This window comes from Anneissia japonica, unplaced genomic scaffold (assembly GCF_011630105.1).
Source record: "Anneissia japonica isolate Jap-2015-1 unplaced genomic scaffold, ASM1163010v1 scaffold287835_len3118868_cov185, whole genome shotgun sequence".
In the NCBI taxonomy this organism is placed as follows: Eukaryota; Metazoa; Echinodermata; class Crinoidea; order Comatulida; family Comatulidae; genus Anneissia; species Anneissia japonica.
Genome location: NW_022737223.1, coordinates 322,068 through 338,645, shown reverse-complemented (window position 1 = coordinate 338,645; position 16,578 = coordinate 322,068). Strand labels below are relative to the sequence as shown.

General features: G+C 33.1%; 1 protein-coding gene across 1 annotated transcript in view; it reads left to right on the top strand.

The window, feature by feature from the left end:
* LOC117117127 (latent-transforming growth factor beta-binding protein 2-like) overlaps positions 1–16,578 on the top strand; it is a 61,801-nt gene that overhangs the window by 31,987 nt on the left and 13,236 nt on the right. The window contains exons 7-11 of the mRNA XM_033261335.1: positions 3,244–3,369; positions 4,975–5,100; positions 9,045–9,179; positions 9,901–10,014; positions 11,038–11,163. Coding sequence (XP_033117226.1) covers positions 3,244–3,369; positions 4,975–5,100; positions 9,045–9,179; positions 9,901–10,014; positions 11,038–11,163 — 627 coding nt within the window. The remainder of the gene's footprint in view (positions 1–3,243; positions 3,370–4,974; positions 5,101–9,044; positions 9,180–9,900; positions 10,015–11,037; positions 11,164–16,578) is intronic.

Sequence of the window (16,578 nt, the reverse complement as noted above, 5' to 3'; positions counted from 1 at the left end):
CCTGTTGCACAAGTGATCAAGGTATGAATATAATGATCTGTCTCATTTAATTTAATATAAAGATTTAATCCCCAAAACAGACTTCAGCTGTTCATTATTCAAAAAAATTACAAGGCACTTATGTATGTGAAGTTCATGACCCTTTTAAATATACATAACACTGTTAATAATGGAATATAAAGAGATTTTTCCTATGAGAGTATTTTTCTGCTTTCTTCAAAATATATCTTTTTTTAACAGTGTAAATTACAAATCATTGTAATTTACAGTGTGAATTCCTTTGAACTCCTAATTTTTCACTGGTTGATATTATTTAATTTTTTTTACCAAACAACCAAGATTAAGATCAGTTCTTCAAATGATAATTAGAAATGCTTGTAGGTATCTTGGGAAGCCATAATCTTAATGCACCATTTGCTTCCAATTACTGCATCACCGAATAGTTTCATATTCTGGTTTTTCAACTTTTATGTCATTGTACTTCAAAAAAAGTATGAAATGCAGCGTTCAATAGCGCGGCTGTCTTTTGGATGAGACATTAGCCATTGGTCCTATGTGTATTATGGCCATAGAGGTATAATAAGAATACTAGAGCGCTAACTGCAATGTATTCGATGTTCGAAATACGCAGAGCTGTGTGTGTGTACCATTCAAGATGGCTGCCATAGATTTAGCCAATCAAATTTCGCCTAAGCGCCATCGTTTGCAATTGCGCCCTCAATTTATACAGAAAGTTCAGTACAGCTAGTTACCCGTATGTTTGAAACTCGAGCGTTGCGGTGTATGGGTGTAATGTATACGATTTTAATTTTCATTCCTTGGTACTTTATTTTTGAATAGGATGCTCCACTTGGCCTCGTTTTGGCTACGATAGTTTACTAATTTGTTATTACCATTACTCATTATCATTAATGAAATAATAGTCAGTCAGAGGGCTTATTTATGGTAATAATATGTATACTAAGCCTGAAGGTGGCGCTTTACTACGACAGCCATCTTGAATGGTACACATACATAACTCTGCATTGCTCCGCCATCTTGTCAGCACTCTAGTTGTTTAATAGCTCTATGATTATGGCACAAGTGCAATAATGGCCCATGCGCATGTTAAAGAATGCAGTACACTCTTTGGAAAAGAGAAGGGGACTGTCTCCCAATATACTGCCAAATGCCCACCAGGTGGGCGAGCCCAACTATAAATAAATCTCTTGACTGTAGTCGGTTACCTATGACCGAGTGTATCTTGCATAAAAGAAAAATCTAGTTAACAAGCAGATAAGCACTTATTTTACATGTTATGTAAGTGTCCCTTTAAGTCTACCTATTCCACAGTGAAATTCCTCTGTCAACTTTATTAGGAAAAGGTTGTAACTCAGAATCAATCAGGTGTTATTAATGGGTCCTCTTAGGTATTGCTGATGTAATAGAGCCAAGGTAGACTGGTTTCAGCAACCCCCTCCCCTATTCAAAAGTGTAAATCATCATTTTGTATTCGTAAATCATAGCCTCTTTCTAACAAATGCTAAATCAATATCCTAGGACCATTACTTTTAATTAGTATACCAAGGTATATCCTTCATTCATAATGAAATTAAAAAAATGACAACATTATTTTATTGGAGTTTAAAAAATTGAATTGTGAAAAAAGATGTTTACAGTATAAATGACATAAATGTACATAAAAACTACAATGGCAAAAAAAAAAAATAATGAAAATTACATTCATTGTATTTTCATTATCATCATTATTTTTATTTTTATTATTTTCATTCTCAAAATTTGACTGGGTCCTAGGATAATCCTAGGTTGATCCAATGAAGTTGCTGCCCAAGAAGGTTAGGCCTATATAGTTCTTCTGGTAAGGATTACTGCAGTTCCTCCAGTATGCTATGTACTGTACCCCTTACTTTTCACCTAATTTTATATAGTAGGATTTCCACCAAGCAAAAGCTCAGGATATGATTTGAGTGAGTAGCCCAGCTGACTTGCACATATTTTCCAAAAAAAAAAAAGAAAAAAAAAAAAAAATCAAAGGTTGGATTTGCAATGTTGAAAAATTGCCTTTTGATTGGCCATCCTAAAGCTCTGTCTACACTATCAAATTATATATAACGAAAAACTGTTGTATGCCCATATATAGTCATGATGTGCCTATATATGGTCATGATGTGATTAGGCATTTAGGCATGTCACATGCTTTGTCAATTAAAATTTAATAGTCTGGACAGAATTTTACAATTATAGATAATGTTGTCTGTCCAATTAAAAATATATTTTAATTAATATCCATTAGAATTTTTAGTCTTATTTTTCTGCAACACAATTTGATTTCATTTATTTTGCAAAGAAACAACAAAGTAATCACACAAAGAAAAATTTGACATAGGATTACTCAATTATTGGTAGCAAATAACCACTAATAACTAATTTTTTGAATTCGGGAGAATGGAAGATTCCAGGACAATTTGCTTCAACACCAACGTTTCTAGACAGAAGCAAGCATTATGATATTCCTTGTACTAGTTTTTGCTTCCTTTGTTATATAGCCCTAAATAACTTGAATGATTTCACAATTCAGTGTACTATTAAATTTGACAGAAGTTTATGAGTAAGCTCTTTTGTATTTCCAGCAACTGTCTACTAAACGTTGACTCACAGTGTCATAATGGAGAGACATCTAACATGTTTTTATGTGTTTGTTTATTACTGTTTTAATTTTTACAAAAAACAGATTCATAAACCATTACCATAGTTCCTCTAGTATAAGCCCTTCCTCTTTTAACACAAAATTGGGACAGTTTTTTGGGTGTTGGCTTATACATGGGAAATCACGTTTTTATTCGAATGACAATTTTTTCAGCATTGTATTCCTAATTTAAAGCCAATATTTGATGTTTTTTTCGGAGAATATTTGTAAATGTCAAACCTTACTTTTGCCCAAGGAAAGGCTTGTACATAAAATTGGACATAAAGTAGTGGGGAGGTGGGAGGGGGTTGGCTTATACCCGAGGTGGGCTAATACCCAGTAAACTATGGTAATTAGATGCAAATTACATTATTATAAGTATTGCATATAAAATATAGTATAATTACTGTAGTGTGTTCCTATATAGGCTAATACTGTAGTTTAAGTATGGATATGACTCTAGTCTATTTGTAATAAATTATTTTCCAATACATGTGGATGAGTGGTAGTTCACACTATATGACTTGCGTTAATTTCAATAAATGGATGTTTTTATTTATTTCTAGATGTGGATGAATGCGGCAGTTCAAACTGTGAACATGACTGTGTTAATGCAGAGGGCGGGTATAAGTGCGAATGTAGGCCTGGATTTGTGTTGTCAGCTGATAAACAGAAATGTGTCGGTAAGTCTATAAAAAAAATGTTATACAATATTGCTATTTATAATATAATTCATTGCTACTAAGAATTAAAGCGGTTGTCACGGCCAACTGTCAGTCAACACAGTGAGCGCCCGGCTTTATTTCCATTATTAGAATTGTATAGGTCAAATTCCTACAAAATTTCAACTCTTGGCCTACAATTTTAAACTTTTAAGCTATTAAAAAATATTAAATTATATCAACATTTACAATAGATCAGAAAGAGAAAATAATTAAAAGACCGAAGAAAATCGTCATTGTAATATTGTTATCCGCAATTGTGTTAGCAGCAGTATGCGTCCTTGCCTCCATCATTGTCATTAACGTGTTTAATATAGTCTACCATCTTTATGTTGTGCGGTTTATCCCAATGCTATCAGGCTAGTAGTGCAATAAACTTCATTCTGCCGCGATTATATCTTAAATGCTGTGGTATGTTTATTTTTAGATGCTTTTAGTATCCTGCTTATGAATCACAGCCTTAATACAGAGTACATTAACACAGGGGGAAATGTTACCTGTACACTAAAAGTGACCTGCTTGGTACAAGGTTCATTGTGATTTGACCATTATAGGAGCTTCCTGTCACCTTATACCCACATATACATTATCAGATTTTTGTCTGTTAGATTCAGACAGACAGTGTGTTTGCTCAAACATTTAAAACTTATTCATGTTTAAGCCCTTTCTAGGTTATCAAATTTTCTTTGACAAAACACTGTTTTATACCCATATATAGTTATGATGTGCCTATATATGGTAATTATGTGATGTCATTATGACCATGTTTAGGCATGCCGCAGGGCTTTAAACATATCTGATTTTTCATTTTATTTATTTTGTCATAAGAAAAACATACAATCATGACACGAGAAAATACATACAGACAGAAAAATAGCAATTGTTAAAAACCCGACTGGATAACCAAAAAGCGAAATAAATCACTGTAGAGTGGTTCTCCAAGTTTAAAAAACAATACATAAAAACACTTAAAGTATTATTCCTAAATATAGGAAATATAAATTTAAATTATATATCCTACTTCTGTATGTACAGTGAAAGATTTAAAAACAATTAAAGTAGGAACAAAAAATTTAAAGCATTGCACTACTTAAAATCACGCATCTTTGAATGGTTGTTAATTGTTTCTCATGAAACAAGTTAGAAAGTAGATAATGCAGATACAACTATTAATCTTTTTTTTTGCACATACTTGAATATATTCTTTTAAAAAAAAATTATTTACAATACATATTAATCATCCAAATTTAGGAGTGAGAGTTGCCTTCCACACCGGATGGTTCTTTTGAGCTAACAAAATTTTCAGCAAATCGTTTAAATATTTGCTACAGCAAGGACTGCAGTGCACTGCCAATTTTAAACGATATATTTAAACGTACGAGTAATAATAATAATCGAAATTTTGCTTAACAATGAAGAAATATTTTGTTGTATCAGATAACATTTTCATAAATTAATTTATTGAGCAGTATGCTTATTAATGATTGTGATTGTGATTCTGAAATGACAGTGTTAGGGCTGATAGTAACCTTTTGATTGATTTAAATGAAATGTTTGTTTTTACAGATGAAGATGAGTGTTCTCGTAGTGATTTTCCGTTATGTCATCATATTTGCACCAATACGATTGGAAGTTATCGCTGTTACTGCAGACCAGGATTTTACTTGCATCCAAATGGAAAATCATGCATTGGTAAGATTTTATTTAAATGCTTTTAAAAAAACAAAAAAAACTTGTTTCTTGCCCCAAATAGTAGCCTTTTTCAGACCGGGCCATAGAATGAAAAAATAGATAAGTAGATGAAAACTCATTTGAATTACCTAAAGGCCATAGTATGTAGGGCTCAAATGTATGACTGTCGACCGAAGAATTCAACTATGCTCCCTGTGATCACTAGATAATGCCACGCCATCTGCTGATTGTCGGCGGGTGTTTGAATGAATAAGGATTCGTTGGGAGTGCGTTGTAGTGTTGCATTCTTCATAGAATCGCATTGGTCGACGAACGTTGGGTGCGGTGTGTGCTCGGCTTTACCCTCAGATTTCACTTACGCCCTCTCACTCAACCCCTTTGATACATCTATGCCCACCAAGGCCAACAACTATTAAAGGTAAAATTATTTGTAATCAGACATCTTTATACCCAAAAGGTCATAAGTTCTGGGGCTTCTTTCCTAGACCACTATTTTTTACTCTACAACTTGACCCCAATTCGGTCCTTATTTAGCCCTAGATCTAAGTTGTTGGCCCCAGCAGCTGTGCATTTTCAGGGGGCCAGAGACAAGTTCTGTAGCCCTGGAAATCAAAGCATCCTTATAAGCAATCAGTATCGATATGTTTCTGGATAGGGGTCTTGGCTTTTGAGAATTTAACATTATTGAGAGTGAAATAATGAAAAAGAATACTAACACCACCAGAATACGTACATCTGTTACTTGCCAATCATTTAATTCCACTATCTTAAATAAATTTAGATTTTCACCATCTTTGCCTCTCAAGGAAATGAAAGAGAAAGAACGAATTCAGCTGCGAGTCATTAATTAAATAGAATTTGATTGACATTTTTTTCTTGCCAAGTCTAATATGTCATTTCTAATTTTTAATATTTTAAATGACAGAAGTTCTATTTAAAGATTGTCAAACATAAAATTTGATGTGTTGTAAGCCCTGTTTCTTCTGCTACAATTTAACCATTTTATTTTCATGGTTATCAAAGAACCAATGTTAAATTTCGCGTAAGTGCGGCCTAAAATGCAATCGTTATGGTATTAGCTTGCTGCTAAACCATTTATTTTGGCCCATTTTTTCAGCTGCATTGCAAACACAATACTATGTTGGCCATGACCAATCAGTGAACCAAGTTCAAATTTTTTTTTTTGGCGGATCCTGATGCACGGCAGATAAACGCAAAGATACCTTCTTGTATAGTAACGTGTAGCATATACTGTAGGGCCATAGCATTAGGCAACCATTTTAACCTTCAAGCTAAAGTTACCAGCTTCACTTCATTTTGGTATAATTCATCAAAAGTAGACTTATTCATTGAGCAAAGTTCATATGATGTCTCATAGTAAGCGTTAAATAATGTGATTGGGGTCAATAGGTCAATCTCTACTTACCATAATGCTAAAGAAATCAAATGTTCAGACAATGTAAATGAGATCTTAAGCTTTATGTTGTCTGCCTGCTTTATTATTTATAGTTCCTGAGCTCTTTTTAGAGTGATTCTGCATCAACAAGTCTGCCTGATATTCTAATATCCTAATTTTGTGAATGCAAATAATATGAATTCAAACTTTCACTGTCACTCAGTCAATCAGGTATTGATCAATTTATTGATTAATCAGTCAATGAACTGATCAATCATGATGAATCTAAAATACTGGGGTTGATATGGGTGCTTTTAAATTGATCAATATATTGATTATGATCCATTGGTTGTCAATAATCAATCAGCCATGATTGATCTATCGATTAATCAAATTAATTTCTAAACTAAAATTTTTTGGCCAATGTATGCAGAGTAATACTTATGTACAGTGTGTATAAAAAGTGTTTGCAGATAACAGAAGCGCAGTATTTCAATAAATAGAAATGCAACAAATTCAGAAAAAAAATATGTTGCATAGAAAATTGTGCATAAATTTTTACATAAAAAGAGATATTACATCAAGTAAAAAGTATGCATAAATTTTTACATAAAAAGAGATATTACATCAAGTGGACTATAAATGAATCATTAGTGAAAAGGGGAAGCACATTTATTTAATAATTACTTTTAATGTACTCAAAGCATAATAACAGTAGGTAACAAAATAACAAGTCATGAGAATTAAAAACTTAGCTAACTGTGCTGTTCCATACTGTCACTAACTGTCTGTCTGCCTTCTCAAAATTTCATTTTATTTTCTTTGGAATTTTTAAAAAAAGTTAATCTGTAAAATATACAGTAGCTCATTAGCATATTGATAGCATCCTGCTTAGATGTTTGCTACTCAAGATAAAACTCTCAGAATTCAGTACATACATCAAAAGTACATCAAATAATGTAAAATTATTTGCATGGTTATTGTCAAAAATCTCTCGAATCATGTTCCACTCGCAGGGAACCTTCACGATGCGGTGTTCAAATCCCAAGCCTCATAACCATCATTCAGCATGTATTTGTCAGACAGGCAGGATTGAAATTAGTAGTTGGCTTTAAAGAGGATAAGTTGGAAAGACTGTGCAGACATTTTTAAATCCCCTGTTAGTGTTTTTATCTCGGATCTGTCTTCCGTCTGTGAGGAGTAACCCCATACGGCCTGGCATGATTTGTAGAAACTGAAATAAGTAATTTGATTTTGAAAAGACATTTAATGCTCTAAAATATACCTACTGTTAATACTAATTCCTGATGATGACATAATATTCAACTATTGAATCCCAACATGATGGCATTTATTTCAATACTTCAAATACTCTTACCTGAAATTAATCAGTGGACCTTTCGGATTCAATTACCATGATGGTATTCATCAAGTATATTTATTCCTTTAGTATTGAATAGGATTGGATTTATTCGGTGTGAACACCAAGTTTAGCCCACGAAAGTTTAGAAGAAGACTTATTTCCAGTGGGGTCCTTCTGGTGGTGAGACAATCCCCTACTCTTTTCTAAAGAGTGCACTGCGTTTTTAACGTGCACATGGGCCATAAATGCACACAGGACCAACGGGTTAAACGTCTCATCCGAAAGACGGTGCGCTGTTGTAACTTGTATTTTAGCCCTCCGGCTGAAACACAAGGACAGGCAGCGATGGGAATAGAACCGGGGACCTAGAGGTCTCCACGGTTCAGCGCACACACAGTGGTTACCACCAGATTAGCCGACTGATCTAAGCTGCTCTCATATGAGCTAAGCGGTCTCATAATAATCATGCATATGCATTTCTTTGAATGAATAATTATGAATATTCATTCTTTTATTAAATGTACATTATTCATATTCATTTCTTTAATATCTGATTATGCATTCATTTTTTGGCAATAATTATTCTTTATGCATATTTGTTCCTTTATTGATATTCATTATGGCAATAAATATTCATTGTTCATTCATTTGGTAGTGAATATTCATATATGTGTATGCATTCTCTTTGTAATAATAGCAAATAATTGGAAGAATGCTATAGCTCAGTGGTTAAGGTGCTTGACTTCCAATACCAAGGTATTGGCTCCATCCAAGCAAAACATGTCAGGATTTTTCTCACAACCGAAAAAAGAAAAACTCCATAGGCGTTTAATTAATTGTTGAATCAGTGGCATACTGTATCTATGGTGGACTTGGGGTGCACACTCCCCCAGTTTCCCAAATTTTTTAAAGCAAAAAAAAATAATGCTCGTGTAGTTAAAATTCACACCATATCACCTTATTTTGCCAGCTAACATCTCCTCACTTTAACCTTTACACTGCCATCAGCTAACTTCCCCACCTCATGTCACTTAGTTTAATGAAGTCTTTTATTTAATTGATTTGATTGATTTTTGTTTTAAATCTTTTTTGTTGTTGTTAAGTGCATAGAGGCAGTTTCTTGTAATATGTGCTATATAAATAGCAATTTATTATTATTATTATTAAAAACTTTTTTATTTATAGATGTTGATGAATGTCTAAATACCAATGGTTTAAGCCAACCTGCTTGCCACCACAGCTGCAGGAACACGCATGGCAGCTTCCAGTGTCTCTGTCGTGTCGGCTTCACGTTGATGGAGGATGGCAGCACATGTGCAGGTACCTCAAGATGATAAATGTGATAAATCTATTTTTAGAATGATGTCATTGACATTTTCAACATGTGTAGGCATCAAATATAGACTTGGATATTATACCAAATATGTTGTCATTGTAGGTTTTTAACATTTAGAATGAAGTGAATGAAGTTTTTAACAATATTTGTATAAAAATGAAAATGATGATGATTTATGACATTGAGATAGTAAAGGAACATATATTGGGATGTTAATGATGTTATTATATAAAATTCATAGAAACATGTGACAAAGACAAGCCTAACCAGTCACTCCTCGAAAAAAAAAATTAAATTTTAATTATTAATGCAGGCTATTTACAGCTTTTGTCGACCCATTTACATCCTTCAACTTTCCTAAAATAATGGTTGTTCCTTTAGGTCATCTAATATTCATTTACTTTCATTTCTTTTTTGCTCCAACACTGTAACTATTAGATACATATAATTTTCATTGGCAGTACTCTCAGTTTGAAATGTACCAACAATCCGATTTGAAAAATCAACATCCATTGCTTTATTTAAAGAATATTTTAGGAAAAACCTTTCCACTATTAAAGTGTCACGCTAAAGTCGGGTCTTTTAAATGGCGCTAAATAGATCTCTACCGTTTTTTAATATATGTATTTTAATATTTATGTTAGTTTTTATTTTCTATATCATACTGTCATAATTATGGCTAATGCTCATGTTTTCTATTATAAGATGTCAATGAATGCGAGCAAGCCAACCGTTGCTCAGGACGATGTATAAATACAATTGGCTCATACACTTGCTCATGTGGTCAAGGATACGCCAATCAGGGATCTCGATGTGTTGGTAAGATGCAGTGTTAGAACTGATTAAGTCTATAAGTCTATCTTTCCTTTGAGTTATACTTAACATTTTATTCTATATACTTAATTTATTTTTTTAATCTTTTAAATATTTTAATTCTCATACAATTTGTGGTACTTCATTTTAATTGATCAATTTTAATTAATTTATTATGATTTGATTATTTATAAATTCATCATAATTGTATTACTTTTTAAGTAGTTTTTTGCAATTCATTGATTTATATAATGGATTAGTTTGTGCAAAAATTTATATAGCAGGATGTGGAACTCCCTAGAGTAAGGGGATTTATTTATTTTATCAAGGTGGCATTTATCAAGGTGACCCAGTCAGTCGGGAGGTTTGCTTCCTGTGTGACCATGGAAAATATCACCATGACATTAAAATATATATACTATAAAACTATAATTAAATTTAAAATACATACTATCACTTTATGATTTAATTTATAACTATAAAATTTATATAAATATATATACTAGAAAAATATTAAATTTAAAATTCATGAAATTTATTTAATTTTGAATGTGTTGACTAAGTTTGCACCTTCACCATTTATATGAAGGTTTATAATATCCTGTTAAGCTTTGTCTACACTATCAACTTGTGTGTGACCAATTTGTGTGATGTGCCCATATATGGGCATGATGATCTAATATTACACCCAAATATGGGCACATCACATTTATTTGTCACATAAAATTTGGTTTGAGTAGACAGAACTTTAGAAGTAATTGTTTTAAATGATTAATGTAACGATGATGGAATCAAAGGTATGTGCCACTTTATGTAGCAATCCACGCTTCTAATCACTTCCAGTATATATAGTCTATGGCGCAGGGTTTGGGAGTTTTGTCTACAAGGCACAAAAGGTACCAAAATTATCGTAATACATTACTTTTAATCGCTGACCCACTGTTCTGAGAATTATATTGCTGACCATGTTAGCAACCTCACTTCATGCTAGGAATAATTAATGTTAAAACTTATGATTTTGATTTGCAGATATTAACGAGTGTGCGACACCTGGTAAGGGAGGCTGTGCGGGTACGTGTATCAACACAGAGGGCAGCTACTTTTGCTCCTGTGGGTATGGCTTCCAACTTGGTCAAGATGGTAGAAGCTGTCAAGGTAAGCACTAAGCTTCTGTATTTGAATTTTCTATATTTTAATTAATATTTAGTTGAGCCAGTGGTGATTAAAGCATAATTTCCATAAAATCGCTTCACTGTTGGTACAGTGTTGTCATTGCAATCATCTCGCTGCGTAGGTGTCCACAACAAAATCGGGAAGGACCCCAAATTCAACCGACGAATCAGCGTTGTGAAACCTGCTGGCAATAGTGTGAATCGATTTTACATATTTGGGTATAATAGTTGTAGCAAGATTAAACCAATTAATTAAGTACTGTAATTAATTATATTAACCTGAAAGTACTTTTTTTTTTATAGTAAATGCAAGTAAATGAAATAAAATATAATGGTAAAATAAATGAATTATAATGAAAACAATCAACTATTACAAAAATGCACTATACCACACTTTTATTGCTAAGGTTCTTATATTGGGTTTATTGCAAAAGAGAGTGGTAGTAGAAAAATTAGATTATAATTACTTCAAACTAATTTAATTTTATCAGAGGTCTGCTTTATGTTAGTTGCAAATGAACGCAGTCAGTATCAGTGGTCTGTGTTGTTTTTATTTACAATTTCTTTCTCTCCAGACATTATGTTCTAATAATTCTTAACGGATATACAGTATGTTACTGTGTATCTTTATGTGTGGGTATTGGCATTATGTGTGTATGTTATAAAGAGATATATAGTTGCTTTTGAAAAATGTCAGAAGACAGATATTTGTTATATTTCACATGAAATTTATTTAAACTTTAGTTGGTTTACGACATCATAATTGAATTGGTTCTGATTCATATTTTTTTCTGGCTTAAACTTCAAATTTTCTTGTCCTTCTTTTTCTAATATTTCTCTTTTTACTAAAGAATGTTTAGACATCTTCAGAGACTACAAATTATGATATCAAACTCGAGGTTTTCTTTCTTTTTCCTGACATGTTGCTTCAATGCCCAGTGGACAGCCAATGGCTGAGTCTTGTGGGGAAAGGAACTCCCTAGTCTACTGAATTATTGAATAAGCAGCCGCTGTCCTATTTCAAGTGTGTTACAGGCTACGATGTCGCTGATTTTGCTTTTTTAATGTTTTAATATTTTCTGATTTTACCCCTCTGAACTTTGTAATAGTTTGGAAAAACATGGGTCACTTTGACTCAGCAGAAGCCCCTTTCTTGACATTTAAATTTTTGAAGTGAAAATTAGAAATGCAAAAATCAGGATATAAAAGAACCCAAACGGTTTTAAATTATTTATTAATAAGGTTGAACAGGAAACATCATATATTTACACTTAGCTAGATCTCCTTCCTTCAAACTTGATTCAAAGAAATAAAAATAAGCAATATGAAATACAAAAATAAGACCTTAACTTAAACTTGTGGCAGGAAACGCTACAAGACTTGCTTCAATGATTATGAGAATATTTTCTTGTGGTACCGCGATAAAAATAGACTGTCTGGTTTTTTAGCACTTTAATAAATTGAATTAAAATTTTGGTACCTCTGTAATGCAAGAACAGTTCTTTCCAAATAGTCCAGGTTTCTTAACTTCATTAATGAAAAGTAAATTATTATTAGAAACTTACAGTGGATGTATAAATACAGAATACTTAAATAAAAGTGCCATGTCATGCTTAAAACCTCATTTTCATGTCAAATAATTTTACTAATTTCTAGTAAACTTAAACTTCTCAAATGATAATAGGTAGTTTTTCGCCACACGACTTTAACCTTAACTTTAACGTTAGTACCCAACATGCAGCGCGAAAGCTCCACCCTTTTTATAAACAAATCAAAATACGCATACGCAAACCCGTAACTAACGTACGTCGAGCACGTAAAATCTTGAAATCAACATACTCCACAACGCAAGATGAATAAATTATGACGTTATCCATTAACATTAATCTTAACGTCGTGCTTTGAAAACTGCTTATTATTATTGTGTTTCACTTAGCATATAATATGCGTACCCTTTCCCTTCATCTATATGAAATTGGATCCCATGGTCGAAATGGCTCCCCGTATTAAGGCGACACTTTTTTTATACTTGTTTAGCAAATCTGCTGCCTCCCCCAATAATGATAATTTTGAAATAAAAAAAATTATATTTTTGGCCAATTAGCGCACCTGCCGCCAAGTCCTCATAGAAAGTCCAGTCATGAACTAGGCCATACATGTTGTTTTTTGTTGTTTACATGCCTACGTTTTCGTACAAGATGATTTTGCCATTCACCCTAGACCTGAGAGTTGGCATGAGACAAGATTTTCACATTGTTATTTATTCTGTTTTACTGCGAGCAGAAGGTGCTGTAGACATAGAATCCCTGCTGGAAGTTGAATTATTTTATCAGTGTTAAAATCATGGTCAAATTGATGACAAATTTGTTTTTTGACTGGGGAAAGCTATTAAGAAATGGGGTACTTAATTATATGAACGTTTTGACCCCAGCGATCTTTATCAACTGGCTGCTTCGGTCATTACTGCTGCCTGGTCATGACATCATCTGTTGATGATTTTGTACACTATCCAAGTTGTAAATTGAAGGTTGTGCTCGAACCTGTCCTATATGGTGATGTTGCTATTAGCTCATGTGTGCCTTTATAGTTGCAGACATTCCATAACACATATTTCTTGTAAATCTGCTGTAGACATTTTATAACCTGGATATTTCTAAACACAAAATCTTGTTTATGAAATGTCCAATTTGCAAAATATTCACAACAGAGTTACAAAAATTCTGGGATACGAAAAGTATGGGCGACAAAATATCAACAACCATTGCATTTATTCCTGTTCAGTGTTTATGACATTCTGGTCTTGGTTCTTTTGAGTATGTTGGGCTACCCAGTTTGGTACATGATTATGGTGACTGGCATGTCTGTTAAATTAGCAGATTTGTGGTTGATTGACATGTGCAAACCGGTTATTACCCCCTTCATTCTAAAACAGGAGTTGTACATCATGACAAGCAGTTAGTTGATAAGAACTCTGTATTTTATCTTACAGAATGAAAAAAAAAACCCTTCTCACTGTATTATCCAAACTCCAAGTTTTGTCCATCAAATTCATAAAGAATTTTATACTAGTTAACTTGCATTTTAAAGTCTTGGTGAACTTAAGGAAGGTCAGATAAAACCCCTGCTGAGAACAAATTTTTATAAGCCGATATTATCTCTTTCTGAAAGTTTAAATAGATAAGTAATTATGCGTAAATTATTGGTTGATTGATAGCACCCTCTGGGTTTCTCTCCCTCTCCCCAAGCAAGTTAACAAATAAGTGTGCCGGATAACTGAGTGGATTTACAGTATTAAATCAATCAATCAATCAATCAATCAATCAATCAATCAATCAATCAAACAATCAATCAATCAGTGGTTTAATCAATCAACTAACCAGTATTTCAATTATTAGTCAGTCACAATCCATCAATTCATCACACATATTATTAATCAGTACACAATTGGAGGATATGATTGGGAAATCAAACAAAAACCACCCAGGTTAAAAACCACCTGGACGAAGACCACCCCATTGTTAAAGTGGGGTGAACAATGTTTGGTGGGCCTGTTTTTATCAGCTGTACAATAGAATAGTTTACACTGTGACTTGCTATTATATGCCTTTAATTCATTCAACTGTTTTGACAACATGCATGTTAATAATCCTTATGTACGTTAATAATCATTGTAGATTTCAGTAATCATGAGTGGCCTTGATTGACCTTTTTGTTACCTATCCATTTCCCCCCTTGTATTGTCTTCTTACCTGTGAAAAAATAATTTCCTGGGACTTTTGAAAGATATGATCGGAAGTTATTAGTGATTTTAATTGACGGTACTGGTATGTCTGTCTTCACTTGGCCCGTTCTCACTTTTCAGATGGAATTAATTGTTTTGAAAGATATTAAAAAAATTAAAGATGATCTTCATTCTAAACATAGTAGTTTTGATATTAACCTTTGTCTTTACCTGGCTCCTCCCCCCCCCCCCCCCTTATCTTAGCATGTGAACAAATTTGTTTCAAAGGACATTAGAAAAAAAGTAAAGGATATAATTTTAAGAATTTGTGTATGTCTTTACATAGTTCCTTCTCTATCTTCCGGTAAAATAATCATTTAAAAGGAGTCATTTCATCAATTATGGCCTCACTTCGAAATGTAGAGTCAATTATGGTCCCGCGTCTGTCATTTTTCGGAGTCACCATACTCATATTCTATTTGCGTATATTCATTTTATCCTTTGGTAATTGTTATATGGTTTTACATTGCGAGATTTTGTCTGAGTTTTTTTTATTATTGACAAATATCCCTTCCCTCGTTCCATGTAAGGTGAATTGTTTAAAGGACATCTGTAACTTAATTTTCAATACACATTAGTCAAACAGGAAAGTGTGGGTAGTAGTAAGATCTTAACAGATGTTCTGTAAAAAAACTCTACATTTACTCTGTGATGATGATGCCCTAATTCTGCTGTGACTCTTAGAGGGTTGGTCCAAAATTGAGTGAGGTTAGACTACTGTAGCTAATCTCTGTGACTCAGTCACAATTAAACATTCTCGTGGTAGTGTATCATATGGCAGAGGTCCCTGGTTCACATCCTTATGAAGATTTTTTTTTTTAGGCGAGACTTTTTGTATACCTTGTTTAGTGAACCCTCCGACTGCCAATAATTGTGATTTCAAATAAAAATGGGGTTAGGAGGGATTCGTCGGGGGATAAAAAAAAATTAATATTATAGAATGTTAATATTAAATATTGGCCTGAATTGGGAAGACCTATATAAATTAACAGTTTGGACGCCGATGAGATTAAAAAAATACGCCATCCTCAGGTCAAGATGTGCTGTATGAGCGTCTAGCAGCTTATTATTTTAAAGAATTTTTTAATTGTGAAGGGAAATACACCCCTCCCAAATCCTCCCCTCGGCCATAGGCCCTCGGATGGCGCTACGCGTCAAAGTACAACACTTGCCCTGCCTATCACGGGTGTTGCCCTGTCATCGGGGAAATCCTAGCGCAGCCATCGTTTATCAATCTAATTCTACTGTTTACATTCATCAATAATACTTTTTATTTTCTCTTCGCCTAGTTGCTTTTACAAAAATCGTTTTGCTAAATAGGAAAACACTCTCATGATCTTTAAAAATATAAGTTCACTAAACAAGGTATTAAATAGTTTAGCCTTACATAGCTGTGTATTGACTGGACAGATATTGTTCTAGAATAAAAAATAGAATTCAAAGAGGAAACATGTATAAACATACAATAACTATAGTAGAAACCACTGTGGATTATTTGTGTGCCATCATAATGTAGGAGTCCTCTAACTAAGGAGTTAAAACTGTTTATATAATAAATTGATTTATTATTCTCCTCCTGAATATTCATTTGTTTATGAATTGATCAATAATCATTGT